General features: G+C 38.6%; 2 protein-coding genes across 2 annotated transcripts; one reads left to right on the forward strand and one right to left on the reverse strand.

The window, feature by feature from the left end:
• Positions 1-1,677: 1,677 nt before the first annotated feature.
• On the reverse strand, positions 1,678-9,908 carry prmt5 (protein arginine methyltransferase 5). The gene is made up of 16 exons (XM_077558345.1): positions 9,696-9,908; positions 9,394-9,512; positions 7,606-7,691; positions 7,337-7,471; positions 7,130-7,242; positions 6,980-7,029; positions 6,723-6,886; positions 6,385-6,546; positions 5,292-5,369; positions 5,137-5,195; positions 4,208-4,330; positions 3,905-4,080; positions 2,641-2,844; positions 2,441-2,551; positions 2,296-2,360; positions 1,678-2,213 (listed from the first exon to the last, which is right to left on the reverse strand). Exons 1-16 carry the CDS (start codon positions 9,791-9,793, stop codon positions 2,061-2,063), a joined length of 1,896 nt encoding a protein of 631 aa, XP_077414471.1. The 5' UTR covers positions 9,794-9,908; the 3' UTR covers positions 1,678-2,060.
• Positions 9,909-13,672: 3,764 nt separating this feature from the next.
• psmb5 (proteasome 20S subunit beta 5) lies at positions 13,673-20,016 on the forward strand. The gene is made up of 3 exons (XM_077558347.1): positions 13,673-13,928; positions 15,202-15,508; positions 19,612-20,016. Exons 1-3 carry the CDS (start codon positions 13,704-13,706, stop codon positions 19,893-19,895), a joined length of 816 nt encoding a protein of 271 aa, XP_077414473.1. The 5' UTR covers positions 13,673-13,703; the 3' UTR covers positions 19,896-20,016.
• The last annotated feature ends 1,914 nt before the right edge of the window (positions 20,017-21,930 follow it).

Genomic DNA, 21,930 nt, shown 5'->3' on the forward strand with positions numbered 1-21,930 from the left:
TGACATTCGCTAGCCATAGACTGAGCTGCAATGTATTTGTTTACACTTGGATAAAGGGATACCCATCATCATCATGTCCAGACCAACTCCATAGACAATGGGCTGGGCGTAGCCAGAGATTGACGAGGAAGGTCCAGAACAACGTAAATTGAATAGCCATATCAGGCTCCTCACCTGACGAGAAAGATATAATCGGACACTTGGTACCACACTTGAGGTACTGGCATAGGGAGGGGGGGGGGGGGGGGGTAGCACACAGCTATTAATGTGCGAGAAACAATGACTGACTTTGGGGCCTTTTTAACTCATTCACTGCTATGAAAACCTAGAATTTTTTGGGGGTACATTTAGAGAAAAGATATAAAATGTATGACTAATCGTTAGTTAACTAGTGAATTCATGGGATTAATTACAATTTAAAAAAAATTATCGCCTGACGCTCCTAATTAAAAATAAAATAAATCGTAATTAATCGCATGACTTCAATAGTTGACTCAATCACAAATTGTATATCTGTTATAAATGTTAAAAAAAAATGAAATGAAATGGAAAAAAAGTTAAACTAATAGAAATAGTTCACATGAATTTTTGACGTCTATAGCCATCAATGGCGGTGAATGAGTTAACAGGCTACTTGTGTAGTATCATTCGAAACAAGTGCTGACCCAACCAAAACACAGTGACGGAAAACGTTATTCAATCTGGGAGTGCCTGTAAAGCCACAAGCGCCTCACATACACAATTAAACAGGTTGGTCGAGCAGTTATAGGAGTGTTGCAGTAGTGGTCATTTTATCCACCATTTTAAAATTTAGTCTGTGTTTTAGTCCAGTTTCAATCCTGCTTGTTAGTTGTTTTTTTAATCATATTTTGTCAACCCCATACCGGTTTTATTAAGTCAATTTTTAGTCAACTATAAAGCATTTTAGGCCCAAAAAAAAAAAAAAAAAAAGAGTCTAGTTTTATTCAAAAACTTATTTTATCCCTGTAATTTTTTTGTCAGAAGATTATGTTGAACATTTGGGATCTAAAACTATTTCACATTAAATTTTCTCTCATCTTTTTGAAACATCTTGATACACAATTACAGTATATCAACAAGTGGCCATGGTTCCGTGCTGTAAACTAGTAAATTAGCCAACATTAATTAGCGGTTGGATTAACATTATTGTTGGAATGTTATAGCCGTTGGATTAACATTATTGTTGGAATGTTATAGCCGTTGGATTAATGTTACGTTATAACTATAATTTACTTTTATTTATTTTTTTAACCTTTCACCGTGAATCCACCTTCAGTCTGTCCCATGTGTTTGTGCACGTTGCACTGCTTTAGCTGCAGATTTGAAAAGGGGCACATTGACAGATTAGCAGATTAGCAGACTAGCAGACAAGATTTTACAAAATCAAATCATTTTCATCTAGTTTGTTTTGTTCATGAACTAAAACGTCCATGTTAGTCCAGTTTTTATTAAGCACATTTTCATCTCATCTTCATTAATCGACGAAAATGCATACTGATTTAGTTTAGTTATTGTTTATTAATGAGGGTTTTGGTCCGGTGAAAAATGTGTTGATGAAATTATTTTCGTTTAGTTTTCGTTGACAAAATTAACACTAGGGTGCACACGTTCAGGGAACTTTTAGTCAACGGAATGAGTGAAAACTTTAAAAACAAGTTAAAAAATAGACATTACAGTGTCTTTATTGACAATGTTTAAACATACAAAACAATGGTGGGACATAGATGTAATATCAGTGCCATAGGTGTCCTATGTATATTCTTCAGTTGAGTGGACAGGTGTTTCATCCATATTTTTTATGGAATATCTTCAACAAGGCATATTTTGTGCTGGATTTAATGTTTGTGCGTGGTGCTTGCTAGCTGTACAAAAAATGAACGACAAAACAAAGACAACTGAACATTTTTTTACTACACATTTTGTTAGGATAATCTGACTTTGAATATAACTGAATAGACAAAGACGCACACACCAATGCCACAACTGTTGCTAAAAAAAAAACAAGTATAGCGACGTGTGGACAACATTATGCGTCCGCTTTACAGCCCGATTGTATAGGAGCGTCCAGAGGGGTTGTGAATTGCAGAGCAAGCTGGCTCAGTCACAGCCCATTCGTACCACACCTTCTTCCCATTGTTGCAGCGCCAGAATCGCACCGTGATTTCATCATCGCGTGATATGGAGATGGGTTGCTGTTTGAGGAAGCGCATAGGATTTATTTTTGTTGATAATGTCTACTTTGTGTGTTAAATACTCCAACTTAAAAATACTTACTTTGAGGGGGAAGAGAATGGGGAACCAAGAAAACATTCCAGGTGAATGTGTATCGGGTTTGATACCTATTCAGCACAGAGACAAAGGTTTGTATTATGACTTTATGATTAACACAGTGATGCTAATTTTTTTTAAGCATACTTACTGAGTGTAACATCTTTGTAGAGTGTGGTCTCAAAGTAGCCAGCAAAGCCATGCAGTACAGAGTTACAACCCACTGAGAATTTGAGGCACTGGTAGCGATTATTGTTCATATCTGGGAGAGGGGGCAAAGTCACGTTCAGTGCCTTAAAATAAATCGCGTAACATGAATTTGTGCAAATTTGGTGTTAGTGCTTTGTTTACCTTTTGTAGGGTGTATGAAGGTGAAGCATGGTTTGGGGTCAGCCAGCTGGTGGAAGTTGTGGAGGCGGACTACATATGGCATTTCAAAATGGCACTCGGGATCCTTGTCGCGTTCCCTGCAGCCTCGGACTTCGTTATAGAGCTTGGAGGAGGACAGCGGTGCCAAGAAGGAGGTGTAGGAGCAGGGAATGCTCACGCCGTCATCTGGCATAATGAGGCAGGAGAAGAGGACAGAGAAGATGATCTCAGACGCAATGACAAGGAAGAAAACAGAGTAACAGTGATTCCCCCCCCTTATACACCAGGGGTGAGCAACCTTTCCTGTCAAAAGAGCCATTTTAGGCCAAATAAACAACAACAAAAACTGTCTGGAACCGCAAAACATTTGAACATTGTGATGAAGGAAACGGTGTGCTAGTGTTCGTAGTCCCATGTGCCGAGGGTCCAAAAATATGAAAATATGCAGCATCCAATAAGTAGAGATTCATTTTCTTCTACCTTTGGTCTTCCATTTTTGGATTTTTGTGTGTGGGTAATTTTTCTAACTTTGTTTTTAATACATTTTTAGACTTTTCTGCCATTTTTTGGGGCAATTTTATAGACAATGTATGGTAATTTTCTCCCTCCTTCCTTCCTTTTTTTGTGGAGGCTTTATGGCATTTTTTTTTATTTACATTTTCTATTTTTCTACCTTTTTTTGCTATAAATCTTCTGACATTTTTGAACATTTTCTTTCCTGCATTAAAAAAAAAAATATATAGCTTTGTTGGCAATTTTGTGTACATTTTATGGTAATTTTCTGTCATTCTTTTAGGACATTATGGTTGCTTTTTGAATGTTTTCTTTTCTCTTATCTCTTTTTCTGACCACTTTGAATTTTTTATTATTCATTTTTATAATCTAAGTCATCAATTCATTTAAAGAATATTTTATCTAAAATACAATTTTTTTTTTTTTTACTATTTTCTACCCCCTTTTAAAAAAAATGGAAAAAAAAGTTTTTTTTTTTTTTTAAGAGATCAACTGGGAGCATGTGGCTCCATAGCTGCAGGTTGCAGACCCCGGACCTAAACAAATAATATTCAGTGCAAACGGTCTCATCAAAAATACAAACATAAAAAAACCCACACAATTTCCTGCCAATAAATTAATGGCAGATTCACTCAAAGCTGAATACAGATATCTTATGAAGGCAGATTCTGCCAAGTATATACTGCATTAAACTGGGCATGTCAAGGCAGAACAGATGACTGCAAGGAAGTACCTTTGAGAAAGTGCTGCGCTCCATCTAAACACTCCGGGGAAAGTTCATTATCGCCAAATGATCCAAGCAGTTCGCTGACAATGATGTCGGCCTTCTCAGGCGAGGTCCAGTCCCGCATATCAGATGACACCACTGTCACCTGATCCCCCCACTCCTCAAAACGCCAGTTTTCCAGCCTGCGCAAAATGCAAGTAAGAAGCAATTCATACAAACATGTTTACGAGTCGGGATAACAAATATATTTATTCAACATTTTTCAACACAAAATCGGGCATGAGCATGCCTTTGTAGGGGGCCACTCACGTGATGACAGCGTTGGGATTTTTTTCAACAGCGTACACCTTCAGCTTCCGGTCTGCTTGTTTGGCAGCACGCAGAGACGCATTGACCAGGGGACCCCTGCCTGCCCCCAACACCATCAACACTCTGTGGGAAGGAGTTACATCCAGTTAATCCAATTCTCTAACTTGTTTATAACTTGTAAACTGTTCAAAAGTAGGAAAAAAATTAGGGGAAAATGCTTTTGGATCTCACACAAGCCTTGGAGGTTGATACATGACGTCACCTAAGACAACAATTCGATACCTCACTGTGCCAATTTAGACAGCATTGAAGCGTTAACTGCATGTTTTGTTTACCAAATGAAAAAAGCGTGTCAAGAAAAGGACAACAAGATGAGAATTTATACAGGAATGCTAAACTGTACACTCGCAGTGAATACAGTCATTTGCCCCACATAGTGACTGGAAGTAGCAAGGGAAGTTACTGGATGACATCAAGTTCAGGCATTGCATTGATTTTTACGTTTTATATTGCCCCAACTTCTTTTTACATTTGTGGGACAGGTGAAGTAAAAATTACCCCCCCACCCAAAAAAACATTTTTTGACAGATATCTCAAGGTACAGAGCCTGAGCGTATAACAATTTTTCACAAATGATTGACAGGCTCCTAAAAGTAATTCTAATTGCTTATATTAATAGTTAAAACCAATTTAAGTAAATCCAAGTCAAAATAATTAAAATTATTTTCATCGCCACCTTAAAGAAAATTTCAAATACGATTCTCCCCCAAAAACCTGCCAATACTGTGGGTGAATTGCCGAAAGCTGAAATGCAAATACGTGGGGCCGGTGGGGGTCTACTGACATCGGAACTTGTCTCCGTTTTGTTTATCATATCTGAATAAAGCACTTGACTTGAATAAAGCATTTGCTTTAGTGATGCTACTCACTGAACATTGGTGTCTTTCTGTTCCTCTGGGACTCGATCAAGAAGGCATTTATACACAGCCTGTAGACACAAGGCAATAGACAAACTTTAGCTTTGAGGTTATACTACTTACTACAAAAAACAAAACAAAAAGTCATGTAGCACTCTGGGTCTTACCTGTTGGTACTGTGAATATTTAATAGGATCCTTTTCAAAGACTTCATATGTTTGTGACTCCAGGTTATCCATGAGAGGCTAAATGAAAGGAAAAATATGTAAATAAACTAAACGTTTACACAAGACCATTTTTTAAATGTCGTTTTTGGTCACCCGGTTTCATCATCAATCAAATTTTATTTATTTTCCTTATAATAGCTAACCCCACCTTAAACAAACACTTCAATGGAGGCGTTATTTAGATAGTGATCTTGAGCTGCACACTTTGCCACAGACCTGAACGAATGTAACTCACTCAGACATGCACACATTTCTCCATTTTAGAAAAGAGAACTCTTTCTCTTTTGAGTCAGCAACGATAAACAGAACGCACACTTTGTGGCCTATTTTTCCACAAAATAGTGTCCAAACTTAATACAGGGATGTGATTTGACCAAAGTGAAATTATCTGAAAATTTAGCCGGGGGTCTGGGGGCCGCTGGCACCCAGCTAGGTCCAGGGCAGTGCCCTGGTGGGGGGACAAGGGGGCCGTGTTTTTAAGTACTTTCAATGCACTCACATGACAAAGAAATAGACAAAACAACAGCATAAATTTTCAATGTATATTGAACTATCCCATATAAAATGGCAGTTTTAGTCAACTCAAAATCAGTTTCAAAAACATTGGACTGCCTTTGCTTTTAAAAACTATCACTGAGAATATCATCATATCTAACTAATGTGATTACTAAGTTAACACATTAATAATGTTGAAGAGTTCAAATTTCATGAACAAATAATTGTATCATGACCAAATGAAAAGTAACTCATATTAGAGCATACCACAAATGTCTTTGTTATAGCAGAAGATGTTATCTGTCGGAGTCATGTGCATACACAATGAACTACTACTACTAAAAAAATAAATAAATAATAATAAAAAAAAAATCGAATTTTTTTTTTGGGGGGGGGGGATAAAAAAAAACCGCGGAATTCCGCGAATTAGCGGAAAAATCACATCCCTGTTAATATTTATTCAACTACTAAAACTACCACCTAAAAGACACACACACACACAAAAGTATTTTACAATCTGAAAGAAATATTTCTTTACCTGTAGGGGAGACTGGAGGTAGTCTTCATAACCCTTAGCAAAGAGCTCATAGGAGTTGGGTGCTGGCCGGTTCTTACTGAGGTATTCCAAGTACTGCAGGTATGAACGAAAGTCCTTCTCAGTGTGGCGACTTGCACCTGTAAAGATGAATTGTGCCTCCAACTGTAAAAAAAACCCATATATTTTATTAACACTACACTTGAAACGTCTTTAAATATGGTAAGATAACTTTTATTTTGCTCTGCGATGCTAGAGGTCAAAATTAAATCATAATCTGGTCTTTATACAGCCACGGTGTTCAAAAATTACAATTCATATATTTAATAACTTTTCCCTACCTTGAAAAGTCGGACAATTATTCGCTGGTGCGCTTTAGACAAAACGGGAAACCCCGTCTTATTGGTTAGGAAGATACTGGTGGGAAGTATGGCTGCTTTGATTGGTTCCCCAAACCACTTATCAATCACAGTTTCTGAAGGAATGTCTGCTCCAACTTCAATGGCTTCATGAGTACAAAACAGGAAATGTTAATTATTTAAAAGTTAAATTTTCTGCCTGACAAAACTGAAATGTCCTTATAAGATGATGTTCTTACCAAGACAGACCCTCTTGTTGTAATCACAAAGGGTCCTGAACGAGTGCCACCTAAATGTAGAGGCAATAAAAGACTTTTCAAGTAACTAATAATATAGGTAATAAAATATAAAAACAGCAGGTTAATGTCATGTAGTCGCTTTAAACCAACCAGTTCCAGGTCTTCTCATCAATAGTTGTCTCATCAATACACGTGACTGGCTCATTCTCAATCAAGTCTTCCCGCATATCTTCGGGAGCCATCAGTGGGACTCGAATCCAGAACTAAATCGCAGAAAGTAGACAACCCTCTAATTAATATTTCTGCCTTGCTCTCTCTCTCTCTCTCGCTTATTCTACGAGCGGTCTTATGTCTTACATTTGTGGTGTGGTGTCCAGACAGGAGATGGTTGAGCAGCACACGTGCAAGATTTGCTTTTTGAGGTCCATTCAAAGGGATCATGAAAACCGGCAGACCCAAGTAAGCTGAAAAATGCAACTCCTGTGCCAAAGCCTGGAGAGAATGACAAAATATTGATGGAAGGCATGAGAAGGAAGAGGCAAAGAACAACCACAATGGGAGCGATGGGAAGAAATGAATGAAAGGACGGTTTCCAGTTGGATCTGTGACTGTTCATTCCAACTTACAGCTTCTGAGCTTCTGCGTACTGTCTCTATTTCTGAATCTGTGTCAATCCATGGAGACTGCTTCCCAACAATCAGAGTGTTCCAATCTAATAAAAAAAACACATACACACAATAATCAAACATCAACAAGCGGCTTGTGGTTTGAATATCTTGCCTTCTCCATGAACTTAAATCTATACGAGCTGAATTGCAGGTCCTAAGGCTCTCTTCAGCATTCCAAACCCATGCATATTAAACAGCCACAAGATAGAAACACCCAACAAATAGAGAAAAATCAATTTTTTTCCCTTTGAATATTTTCGCCATATTTAGTATTGAAATAATCCAAAAATTATTGAAAGTATTCAAGTTACATTACTTTAATATTATGGTACTTGGTTAGTAGGTTACCAACTATATTTTTAACCGTTTATAGTAACCACATTGGAATAAATATTTAAAGTAAGTCTACCAAACTTGTATGCGTGAAAAGTAGTTTTAGAGGAACAACAGTGCACATTCAACCAAATTACTTTACATCATCTTATTATATACCAGGAGTGGGAAAACTCTGTCCTTGAGGGCCTGAGGCCCCGTCCAGGTGGAAGCAAAGCCGGCTTCATTCCTCAAACAAATCTCGCACACACAGAAGCATTTCAAGACTTGCGTGTGTCCAAAAGAAAACGCTGAGGACGTTTAACGGCTGTAATGTACTGTATATGCCAAGTCTGGAGTGGCGCTGTAGCAAGTTAACAGAAAGCGTAGAAGAAGAATCAGCGAAGAAAACGAACACTTTCCCCCCCAACTTTATTGCAATCTACAGAACAAAAATTGCTTTGCATGTATCGAAACAACATGAAGAAGACGAACACAGGAGAAGTGACAATGGGGGGTGATTAAAGTACAACACTGCTTGTTGAACGTGGGAATAAAGAAGCAAAATACTTTGCTGCAAAAGCATAAGCAAGCTAAGGAGGCTGCGCTAAAACGACTATGATACGGCTATCCGCCATTGTTGTTGACAGACCTAGTGTTCGCGCGCAGTCACGCGAGAATTGGCGCATACATCATCAATCTGCGACAATGCGTCGCCATCGATCCTGCATTTGTTGTCCAGACGGACGCGTACGGGGCACGTTTTGAAATCTTTCCACTCTGGAGCCCCGGTTTCAAAAGTGATCGGTTTCAAGCTCCGAAACCGCGCCGTGATGTGGACGAACGGCTTAAATGGTGAGAAACTTGTGAGGATACATTGAAACTGGCTTTCGTGTGGACGGGGCCTGAGTCCTGCAGGTTTTGGAGGTTTACCTCTTCCAACACAAGCTGATTCCAATCAACAGGATTGTTGCAGAGCGTGCTAATGAACTGATCATATATCAGCTGTGTTGGAGAAAGGAAACCTGAAGACTTTGGCCCTCGAGGACCGAGTTTGCCCATCCCTGTTATACATTGACAACTAAAAACTTGAGAATAAGTTAACTTAAAATGCTAAATTTCAGTTTAAAATACGGCATATATATATAAAAAAATGTTTTATTTATTTAGAAATTTTACAAAGTTTCTTAGAATCATGCCTGATGATGACCATTTGTCCTACAATCTATAAAATGACATGGAGGCATTGAAGAGCCTGATCTGGACCACAGCCCTTAATTTCACACCTGTAAATTGCAAGCACAGTAAAAAGTATTGATTGTAGTTTTCAAAGTAATTGTAACAAATGGCCAGCATCTACGTCTTATTCTTTTCTACAGAAATGCACATTTTCGGACTAATCTGTGGCTAACTTTCACGAGAATGCGTTCTAACCTCTTCCACTCAGCAGCAGGTCAGACCGCGTCTGGGCACCGGGTCGAGATTTGGCGGGTTCCAACTCAAATTCCCTCCTGAACCTCGGGTGGAAGAGGGGCATGCATACGAAGTCAAACCTGAGCAGCAGGGACAAAGACAAAATATTTAACAAATACAAGTAGTTTTGGCTCCAAACTGTACGTAACACTGGGATGGGGCACGTGCTGGTAATTCGCCGGCTAGCTTAGCATCCATCGCTGATATTTACTCACTAACTTCCACGACCCCCTCCAGGTTGAACAAAGCAGCACTCTTCTTACCCGAGTTTGGCAACCGCTGTTAATGTCTCGGCTACTTCTGGCACGCAATTCAAATCTCTCCCGCAGGACACCCTGCTCCCCGTATTGACGGACGCCATGACTTGGCATGCAGGGTACGAACTAGGACCACCTCGTTGGTTCCAGTATGGAGAATTTCGACGCCATTTTGGATCTACACGTGACGTGATCGCCACAGTGAGCCGTGGCAAGGAGGAGTCAAAATGGCGTCTAAGGTATGCCAGTTTCACATCTCGTGCTATATCGCGGCATCAAATATTGGGTTTCTTCATAAATACACGAAGCAGGCAAAAGCTTTTAGGACTCACACTCTGTGCTGCTATACTGTGTATACTTACTTTTGTTTAAATAAATAAATAAATGCATTCCAAAACAAAAGTTTTTTTTTGTTGCTGCTATTAACTCATTCACTGCCATTGACGACTATAGACGTCATAAATTAATTTGAACTATTTCTATTAGTTGAACATTTTGTTAACAAGAGTACGAAAACCTAGAATTTTTTTTTGTACATTTAGAACAGATATAAAATCTGTGATTAATTGTGAGTTAACTAGTAAAGTCATGCAATTAATTACGATTAAAAATTTTAATCGCCTGAGGCTCCGAATTTTTCATAATCTTTAAGTCGGGTCAGGCTTAAAATGTTTAATTAATCACACATTAAAAAAAATCCAGGTTTTCATACTCTTGTTAACAAAAGTGGGGAAAAAATGTTAAACTAATAGAAATAGTTCAAATGAATTTTTGACGTCTATAGCCGTCAATGGCAGTGAATGAGTTAATTGTACAGTAGGCCTACTGTTTAAATTCCAATAAAAATGCCCTCTCTGCACACGAAATATTTAATACATAAAGTCCCCAGTCTGGGGTAGGGGTAGGGAAGGTCCACTGGATATGAAGCCCCCCCAGCTTTGCTAACTTAATGCAAGCAAAAAAAGAGAAGCAAAATTAGATAATTATAACAACAGATATTAAAAATATATACAGTATACGTTACATATATTGTATACATACCTGTTTAATTTGCAGAGTAGAATGATTTTTTTTAATCCATAAAGTGGCTGTTTGTTGGCTGTTATTAGACAATGTGCTCGCCACAAATCACTCCAAGAGCCGACAACACCAAACATTTATCTTAAATAAAGCAGATGGAGGATATCTGGCTTCCCTGACTCCATATCACTGTCTCTGCTTTTTCTATTATGTCTATATAACAAAAAAATAAATACGTTGTTTAATAAAGATTCAAACCTTTGCTGACTTTACCGCTCTCTATTTGCGCTTCTTCTTTTTTAAACGCCTTGTCGTCATCCACGGCGGTTGAAAAAGTACAGGTATCTGTGCAATGCGTGAGTTAAATTAAAAAGTCGTCATGAAATAAATATCAAGAAAAGTACAGATACATGAAAAGTCCACTTACGAAAAATAAATATCAAGAAAAGTACAGATTCATGAAAAGTCTACAATAAAAAATATTTTTACAGTGTCATTTTTATAGTGATTGCAGCCCACAAACATGCTGTAAATAAAGTATAGTAACACTTAATTGCCTTATAATGATTAATCATAATGAATGATGCAAACAAAACATAAATTCATTTTGTACCAACCGAGTTTTATCATCATCATTTGCCTAAGGGCCAGATCATGTTTTACAAGCAGCCAGCTTGGTTTATACTCTCTCATTAGCAAAGAGAAAGTGATGAAAATAAATGTGAAAAGGTTTGCAGAAACAGGCTTCGCTCCATATCATTTTCATTTCGAACAAGATCAAATTACTCCTGTCAACTAAGAAATGGTCGTATTGGATGAATGTTTTCTGCAAGCTGTCATATTTGGAAGAGCTATAAAAGAGTTCAGAATGAGTTTGTTAGTTGAGTTGCAAAAAGAGATAGAGATTAGTTGACCTAGATAAGAGATGACAGGATTTCCCCGGACAAAGCAGTATGGGATTTGCAAGTTTATGAACATTTCCAATTTTTATGGATTCAATTAAATATTAGTTTGAGGAGTCTTTCTTCTGCCTGTCTAGAAAGACATTTTTTTGAACAAGGATACATCTATTTCTACTTTGCTTTTGGCTTTGGAAGATACATTTGTAGCTTCAAGGACACCACTGTGCATTACAAGTGGTTCACTGTAACTTTGAAGGATAAAACCAGATCCTTTGAATTGATCAACTGTAACGACCTTGAATGGAGACTAAATCAACTAGAAAGAAAAATGTAAATTATTGATTTTTTTTCATCAGCTTTGACCTCAAATTATCTTCATTAACAGTCTACACATCTGTCCATTCTCTGCAGTCCACGGACTCTTTTCACTAACTCATCGAACAACAACCTTGGGATTTATCTATCAAGGTAGGAAATGTTGAATGTTATTTTGCTCATAAAGCATCTCAAATTCACTCTGATATGGTGGACACATACTCTTGGCTGTGGTATTGGCAAAGGTGTGGCCCTTACTTGGTGTGTGCGAGACCTCGGGGGGAAAAGGAAACAATTACTGTGCAAATGAGCTATTCATGATACATACATGATAGCTATGTGATGAATGCATCCCCCAGGCATCGATCCAAAGTTGATTTTTCTTTCTTTCTAGCGCTGACTCCTGTCTGTTTTTTTTCCTGTTGGATCTCAATATGCTTATGGTGTTCTTGACAGACATCTGATTGGGTGTCGAAGAAGAAAAAGATGTGCACACTACTCCTGTAAGGGGTCACACCATTTTGTAAGAGTTGTCAAGGGGTGTCCAAAATAAAACAAAAAGACTGCACTCAGTTACCCACAATCCACTTAGAAAAGTCGTAAACATCGATGTGCACTCAACAGATTAATAGACCACAATGCATTGCGAGCAGGAAAAGAAAAAGGCACGGGCAACATCAACAATTCCGAGCTTACATCGCAAGTCAAAATGGCGGCGTTTTACTCGGTGAAATGACGCTCTCTGCTCATTGAAAAGTATTGGACTTTAGATCCTTGTAATTTTAAGGATTATTTTGTATTCAAAATATGTTGAAATGTTATTTGACTAACAATCTGCCTGGTTTGTAGTCACAGGCAAAAGCAATTCAATTCACCGATTGTTTTTACTGTATAAAGGAACAATTTGCATTACGTTGCATTGGGGAAATATCAGAAATGCTGGGATGTTTGGAATTGTCAATACTAGAAGTTGTGTGTAAAGTCCACCAGTCCTATAGAGAAATACAATATAAACCTCTCCCACATCATGAAAGAGGAGTGGAAGGACCTATGAGAAATATTATAGGCAAGATGGAACGAGGTCAAAAGTGATGCACAAAGATGAAGCACAAAGATGAAGCAACAATTCGACAAAGGTTGGGTCTTCTTGTTACATATAAAGTTACATGCTATTTGTTATTTTTAGTGTACTTTATTATCTACTGTTTATTTATTTTTTAAAATATTTGAATAATGCAACCTGATCTGTTTAGCTCAGGGGTAGGCCACCCTATTCGTTATTATTTCCCAAAGAACATTTACATGATCAGGAGTTCTTTACAATTTTTGGCATTCATTTAATCGTCTCCCTATTGGTTAATTAGAATGTTTTGTAATTTATTTACCTAATTGCATAATTGTTTATTGTAATTTTTCTATTACAAATAATGATAAAAAGAAATACATTTACATATACTGTACACTCAATGGTTCAGGTATACTATTTAACCAATTAAAATTAAATTAATTTTAAGTATAAATATTTTTTATTTGTTGCTACTGCTAATAATTTTCACATATATTTTAACTTTGTTTTGGGGGAAAAAATATCGCTTCTTCAAATGTCCCAGCCCATCTGTCCGTTTCAAAATTCCAGGAAAGTTTGCCAACACAAGTAGTTTGTTGATTTTTGCGAGGGACATCCGCAACTATAGGGGGCGCTGTGTAAATTCATTCTATCACAAAATGTGCAAATTAGGAACCACGGAAGTTGCTTGCTCATCGAACAGTTTCAAAGATGGCTCTCGCTAGTCTGTTGAACAGTGATTGTGCTGATTTTTCTTTTGGCAGTCGTCAAACGTCTGCTTTTGATTTTGGACCCGGACCGAGTGGTCTGGGGCTCGAAGCTATATCGGGAGACAACATTCGGTTTGCCATTAAAAATCCATTGTGTGCTGTGGACGCGGATGACGTCGAGAGGAAAATAGAGTTTCTGCATGGTACCACTACCTTAGCGTTCAAAGTAAGTAGTCAACACCAGCAGTAGGTTCGGAATTATCAAAACATACGAGGGACAACAACGTCTACAACAATATTTGTCTAGTTTGGCAGCACGCTGTTGATGTTTGATAAATTCGACTGATCATTGTAGAACAGTCGCGCTACGTCTCAATTAGCATGTTAGCATGCTTGCCCAAAGTGCCCAATTTCTACTTATGTTCCCATTCATATCCACGAATGTTGCCCAGAAGATTAACTCATACTTGAATAATACGTATTGAAATCGATGCGACATGTTTGGTGACCGTAATAGAAAATAAACGTTTACTGTTGTAAAAGTGAAAGTAATTGATTAGGCAGTAGATATTTTGCCGTGACCGGCAAATCTCTTACTAACGCTCTTTTGCCGTGAACGGCTCTGATTGGTCAATCACCGAATAGTCAAGAAATTATCCGTGATTGCTTTAACCACTATGCTACGAGCTGGTACACCTAAACTGGCGCCAAATTTGTACTTATAGTTCTCGCCTGATTCACGGTAAAATAGCACAACGTGGCGAGTTGCCGGTCAGGGCTAAATAGATATAGACTTTGAATTTATGTATTAGCCTGTTTATTTTGTTGAATTTAACATAGTTAGATTAAAGTGGCTCTATTTTATCCACAAAACAACAATTATAATACCATGTTAGCTGATACTTTTATAGTATAATGCGAAATAGGGCTGGGCGATATGGCCCAAAAAAAAATCTCAATTTTTGCAGTCATTCAGGACGATTACCATTTTAATCGATTTTAATCTAATAAACTCAAGAAACATTTATTCAAAAATAATTAATGTGCAAAATGTTTAGATAACAATAATGTATACTGATTCTAAATGAGTTTTAACATAAACTTAACCTTCACAGTTTGTACTTAAATGCCACAATTAAGTAGTTGGTAGCTACTGTAAACATGTCTTGTAAACCACCCGTTCAGCATGCTCACAGCTCACAAAAACATTTGGATGTAACAGAACATAAGAACAGCAGCTTTTAATAATCCGGAAGACAAAACTCGATTTCACGATTTAGCAAATTTTCAACGATTGGATTTAAAAAATGACAAAGTATCAAATTATTTTGATTCATTGCCCAGCCCTAATGTGAACATTTTCAAAATTTTGCATAGTTTTGTTTGTAAAAACTTGACATTTTGAGGTTGATTTATTTATTTTTGTTAGTGGTGGTGCTCACACAACTTTCTCAAATCTTCCCCACTAAAATAGTCTTCCTTTCCCGTTGTCCCCGCAGTTCCAGCATGGTGTCATTGTTGCGGTGGACTCTCGGGCCACAGCGGGCTCCTACATCGCCTCGCAGACGGTCAAGAAGGTGATTGAGATTAATCCCTACCTGCTGGGCACCATGGCTGGAGGAGCAGCAGACTGTAGCTTCTGGGAGCGCATGCTGGCCCGCCAGTGCCGCGTCTACGAGCTACGCAACAAAGAGCGCATCTCGGTGGCTGCAGCGTCCAAGTTACTTGCCAACATGGTGTACCAGTACAAGGGCATGGGACTCAGCATGGCAACAATGGTCTGTGGCTGGGACAAGAGAGGCCCAGGTAAACACATTTTACAGTAACATCAGCATTTCGCTCTAAGTGGATACTGACTGACTTTGCTTATTCTCTCATAATAGAAGCTTTTTATAACTCTCTGTACGGAATGGATTAATATAACAATGCTATTTGTTGTTGTGTATGAGATATTGGCTTCTAATTTACACATTTTACATGTTGTGATTCAAAAGTACTGCAAATAAGCACAACAGTGAGCTTTATAACTATAAAACCAGTGTTAATTGGACTTTAAATCACGCATCCCTAAGAAGAAAGGGTGATTGAAGTAGAAAATGCAAATGCAAATGCAGTTTGCCAGAGATGCCCACTAGATGGCAATGCAACCTCTGTTCTGTCCTTTGGAATGTTTGTCACTTCCAAGTGGTAAATGCTGCCACTTTTGATACCCGAGTGAGGCTATACATCACCGAAGGTGTACGTAAAGAGTCCGCTCTGGTGACACAATGATGGCAAATCGATACTGCCGGGTCTGCTGGCCAGCGAGAGAGGCTGGATGGAAGTTGAATCGCAGCCCTATACAACTGTTGCACATACCGCTTGAGTGAGGTGATGTGGGCTTTGTTATGAAAAGCAGAGGTGTCTTGTGTGCACAGTTACTGTTTGCTCGCTTGCGATCTGAGGTGCATTAAATTCTCATGCATTCAAATGAGAAAATAATGATCTGTCCAATTGTGCTTTTCAATGTCAGTGATTGAAGGGTCAATCAAGTAAATGGCATGTAAATTAATGCGTCCTTTTTGTTCTGATTTTATTATTGTCCTCGATCTTTTTTGGACTTTCTGTGAAGCGTCTTTGAGCACCTTGAAAAGCGCTATACAAAACAAATGTATTATAATAAATGTATCCATGTGCATTTCGGTTATTAATACAGTTCATGGTGTTTGATTTACCACCATGAAGACCACAGGAGTGTTTGGAAGGGAACGAATGTTGGAAAAGCATTTTTTCCCCCCCACTGCTGATTCTATTTGTGGGCCTCCTCATCCTCTGTCATGTGTGGTGCGCAACACAAAAGGCTGCCATTTTAACTGTCCGCCTGCACCATTGTTTGTAAGTCCTTAACAGTTTTCAATTGGAACAGGCAGGTGTCAGAGTGGCAATTTTACCCCATGCATAGGCAGTGAATGATTATAAAGGCAAGCGAACGACAGACTAAGGAAGCTGTAATTTGTCAGCTGAAATGAATGGTAAGCTTTTCCCCCCGAGAAAAGTAAGTGGCCCTCCATAGCGCTAATAGTCTGTCGCTAGTTTAGCAGTGAATGTGCAATCTGGGGGTGTTTTGTTGAAAGTTATTTTTTTTAGGCCATAGGAGTGAATATCTGGCAGAATACGGCTTTCACATGTTTTTGCTTTGGAATGCGTCATGAAACACATGCCTCTTTTATAAGCTATTTTTCCCATCTGCAGTTTTGTGAGTGAGCTGGCATTTGCTGAGAGTAAGTATTTTGGGATTAAGTTTAGTAAATATAAATAAGCGCAATAATTCATGAATTGTATGGGGGACCAAATAATGCCCAAATAAATAAATAAAAACTGATATAAAAATCTAATTAGGAAATTAAATACAAGAAGATAAATATAAATGGAAATAAAAAAACTAACTATATATATATATATATATATATATATATATATATATATATATATATATATATATATATATGAAGTAAAAAAAAAAAAAATGAGACTCAAAAAATAAATGTGCAATAAATATATAAATCGATTTAAATACGATCAATAAATAAAAAGACTCTGCTCTTTATTTATTTATTTCATGCTGTCAGCAAGAAATGCATCATGAAATGTTATTCAAATTAAGGGGCGGTCCTGGCCTTGAGTTGGACTCCGCCATTGCAAATTGCCTTTCGATGGTGGAGTGAGCAGGTCGACGAACAAGGAAGGGCTTTGTGGACAACCAGAGAGTCGGTGCATCAGTGAACTCTGGGTGGGATGGGTACCGAAGACGGCACCGATTCACGTTAATTCAAATGGTGCCATGTTCCGAAGCGCGTCTGTCCATGAGTAGATGTGTTTGTTAATTTTCCATGGCACATTTGAACGCAGCAGTGTTCGCCATATGCGGGTAGCGCCGCCGCGCCGCCTGCCTCTCCTCGGCGCGGACAGCAACGCGCACATAGCAGATGTCCGTCTTCACCCACCGATTTGAATCATGTTATATAAGGTGTGTGGCTTTACCATCGTTACAATATATCACTTATACCATATTTATAATTTCATAGGTAACGATAAAACTGCAAAATCTTGTGGCCAACCTGTAGCACTAGCAAACTTTACGTACCGCGTTGGATGCAGTCTACATTGAATTTGCTTTCGAGTCCCAATTATTCTCTTCATTGTCGTTCACATGCCCTCTTCCAACTGTTATTCTTTTGCGAGAGTTCACTCCAAGTTGGGATCGAATTCATCCGCGTTCTGGAGAAACAACTGCACAAGGAACCAAAATAACACTAATACAATTATTTATCGTCTGTTCTTGTATTGCTGCTAAATTTTGTTCTTTATGTTGTTCATTGTAAATAACCATGCTTCTCACTTTATTTGTAATACTAATTTATAGTATTATTTATACTTAATTAATGTTATAGCTTGATTTTTTTTTATTTGTATTCCTTCCATCCATGTTTTATCATTTGTCAGGAAATCTGACATATAGTCTCCTACTGAGTGTGGCCTCTCTCTGATGGACTACTCAACCAAGTCTTTTTGGATTCCGGAATCTCGTCTTTTTTTTTTTTGTGACAGACCTTCATTCCTGCTGGTTTAATTCTAGTGTGATAAAACATAATTAATCTGACTTTGATTGACTTGCTAATGCTAACTAGTGCGCTACTCACGGCACTTTTATCACACAAAAGAATGTCTCTACACTGCAAAAAAAACCCAACTTTTATTGGAATAACTTGATCGTGACTTTTTCCTTCTACTCTCTAATGTGGCTACAACTTAACAGTGTATCAGACCGCGTGGAACCACACAACCCCTAAGTGGCCAAATCGGGTACAACATGAACAGCGCTCCCAATAAAGGCATACACAAACAAAGGGAAGACCGTATGAAATAATTTAAATAAAATCGATTTTAGGACATTTAAAATCAATTCAGAATCCTATTTATTACCACAAACAGAACAAAAGTACAGAAAATTGGTATTGTTCAGTACCGGTATCGATGCACTGGCAATTGGAACCAAACCGGTTCAAATGCAAAAGGTAGCCATCCCTACTTGAATGCAGCACATGCTGTTTTTTTCAACATCCATCCACGGTCCGATAAATGTAGCAGACATCCGCATTTTCGCAAACCGTTTTTCTTGACGCCCTAAAATCTTGAACTTTAAAACTCACCATCCCTTACAAACCCCCCAAGGTTTAATATTAACGGCCAAAATTTTGGTCCTAGTCCTCCTCACCGTTTTCACTCCTGACCCGTGTTCAGGCCTGATTTATACAACATGAACTTTTCTCATTTTGTCATATTGCAACCTCACGCGCAAGTGGGATGGGATGGGATTTTATTGAAGCAAAAGTGTTGAAAGCAGAACCTTTGATTGCAAACAAGATTGTTGACATTGTGATGCCCCGTATGTATGCCACTTCCTTGAGTGGAAATGTGGCGGTCTTTACACTTTCAGTACTTAAATGAATAGGAGTAAATATAAAAGCTACACAAGTCTCATGTACACTGGATCTGCTGGCAGTGTTTGTGCTCCCCAGAGGTGTACGGTGCATCTAACTGTGCAGCTGGGGTTGCTGGTCGATAGTTAATTTTTGGCAGGTTTGCGGGGATCAATAAAGCCCCGAGCAGGGCCCCAGGGTGGAAAACGATGTGGCCCGCGCATTGTCAGCAGGTTCCGTGGTCTGCTTCATTTGACTTCAAGTGGATGCAGCTGTTCTATCTGCCAGCTCGCCTTCACTTTGGAAAGGTTGCAGCTGCTCATATTAGCAGTGGAGGATGCAGTGCTTACACTTATGATTCCGTGTGAAAGCGCAACAATTTAACACTTGAGCGAGAACTGTAGATGCTTTATAGATCGCACCGTTCTGATTAACCTGCTTTCTTCTCAGGGCTCTACTACGTTGACTCGAACGGGAGCAGAGTTTGCGGCGACCTGTTTTCGCTGGGCTCCGGCTCCGTCTACGCCTACGGCGTGATGGACAGCGGCCTTCGGCAGGATCTGACCGTGGAGGAAGCCTGTGATTTAGGCCGCCGCGCTATCTACCAGGCCACATACCGTGACGCCTACAGTGGAGGGCAGGTCAACCTGTACCATGTCCACAGTGAAGGCTGGACCAGGGTCTCCCAGGATGATGTGCTTGAGCTGCACCACAGATACAAGGATCAGGCGTAATTTTGAAAGTTAAAGGCTGGGATGTTGGAAAACACTTTTTTTTTTTTCTGTATCCAAAATTTAAATTCTGAAATGTCTGTTGGGTTGATATTAATGAAAAAATAAAAACACTCACTCACTGCTGGCTCTCGTTTTATATTAAAACCATAAACTGACTTTTTCTTATATTCTTATAACACTAGTGAGTTCCATCATAGATGAGGGACTGAAAGCTCAAACATGTTTTGATACAGCCAAATGGAAACTAAACACATCTTATTTTAGAGTTGTACAGCAAATTTCCTTCAACACTTGGGTACCTTTTGGCAGCTTAACTAAAGTCTCACTCTGAGAAAGCAAACTTAATAAGTTCACATAAATGTTTAGTGTCATCTGTGGCCATTAGGCAAAGGAGGTACAGCAAAGCTTTCTCTGTCCCGGCTTTATGTTCTGCATTTATTAGCAGAAGTTGCACTGTCTGAATAGTGTGCTTTAATTGCGTACCACCAGCCTCTGTAATTGTGCTCCTCCTCAGTTGTTACAGTTCCCCCTCCCCACACACACACACACACACACAATAATATTAATCTCCTCTCCTCATATTGCACAAATACATATTTTAATTGGAAGGGAGATGTATACTTATAATTCTACACCCACCATGCACTTAGACTGAATACACAACTGCATGCCAGCCTGCCAAGTTGTTTTACAATATAATGACCTGCGATGGCAGTGTTTGCCCCTTCAGTGGTTTTTATGGCTGGAAATAAACTGGATGAGATAAATCCCAACCCAAACCCTATCAAACCATGGTTAAAAACTAGTTTCACAGGTGACTAGTTAGCAGATGGAATGAGGACTGGTTTTTCAATACATGGAAATGAGAGGGGCTCATCAGTGATTTGTAACTGGGATGATGGGAAAATGATGAAGCATCAGTATGACAGTAACAGCATGTGGGTGGAGATGAGGTAAAATGGAACAAGTGTAGCTGCAACAAAGACATAGTATAAAGAAAAAAATGGATGAGGCTGCAAGGTTATTGTAAAAAAAAAAATCAAGTCACTTTTATAAAGCAGCAATTCAAAATGGCAATAAGATCTTCTATGCAGCCCCACTAGTAATATTTTGGTTAATATTGTGTTGGTGGAATAGGAGTTAATTTAAGCAGCAAAATCTGTTCTTATCCATTTCAGGGGGCGGCCATTTTGCCTCTTACTGTCAACTGAAGATAACATCAATGTTGCTCAGGCCTCTGGTAACCACCAATCACAGCGCAACATCAGAAAACAGGTGAGCTGTGATTGGTTGTTGCCTGAGCCCTGAGCAACTGTGATGCCATCTTCAGTCGACAGCAAGTGGCAAAATGGCTGCACCCTGACATGGATAAAAATGTTGCTTCATAACTCATATTCCACAAATGTAACATTATGGTAATCAGAATGTCATGTTTAGACTAGTGAGGTCACATGTAACATATTGTCAAGAAATGTTTATGGTTGACTTCCACTTAAATTAGATGAAAAATAAATAATAAATGTGTTTTGTATTCACAATTTTACATCATCTACAAATAAACTCCCCCATCTGTCATTAAAAAAAAATCTAACTGGCCCTTGTGCGCAAAACTTCTCAGCCCCCAATCATTGGCATTATGTCTCACATATGGCCTGGGAACACCCTGATGTAGTGAACCTGGACTCTGACAAGCTCCTCTCTTCTCGCTTGTATTTTGCAATCAGAAAATGTTAAAAAGTCTGACAGAAGAAATTATACATTTAAATAAATACTTAGTCTCAGTCCGAGGGGGATAAAAATGACCATGATCATTAGGGGTGTGCCAAAAAATCGATTCTCATTTAGTACGATTCAGAATAGATTTTAAATGTCCTCAAATCGATTTTATTTAAATTATTTTATACTGTCTTGCCTTTGTCTGTGTGTGCCTTTCTTGGGAGCGCTGTTCATGTTGTACCTGATTTGGCCACTTAGGGGCAGTGTGGTTCCACGCGGTCTGTTACACTGTTAAGTTGTAGCCACATTAGAGAGTAGA

The sequence above is a fragment of the Vanacampus margaritifer genome, chromosome 2 (genome assembly GCF_051991255.1).
Source record: "Vanacampus margaritifer isolate UIUO_Vmar chromosome 2, RoL_Vmar_1.0, whole genome shotgun sequence".
NCBI classification, from domain to species: Eukaryota; Metazoa; Chordata; class Actinopteri; order Syngnathiformes; family Syngnathidae; genus Vanacampus; species Vanacampus margaritifer.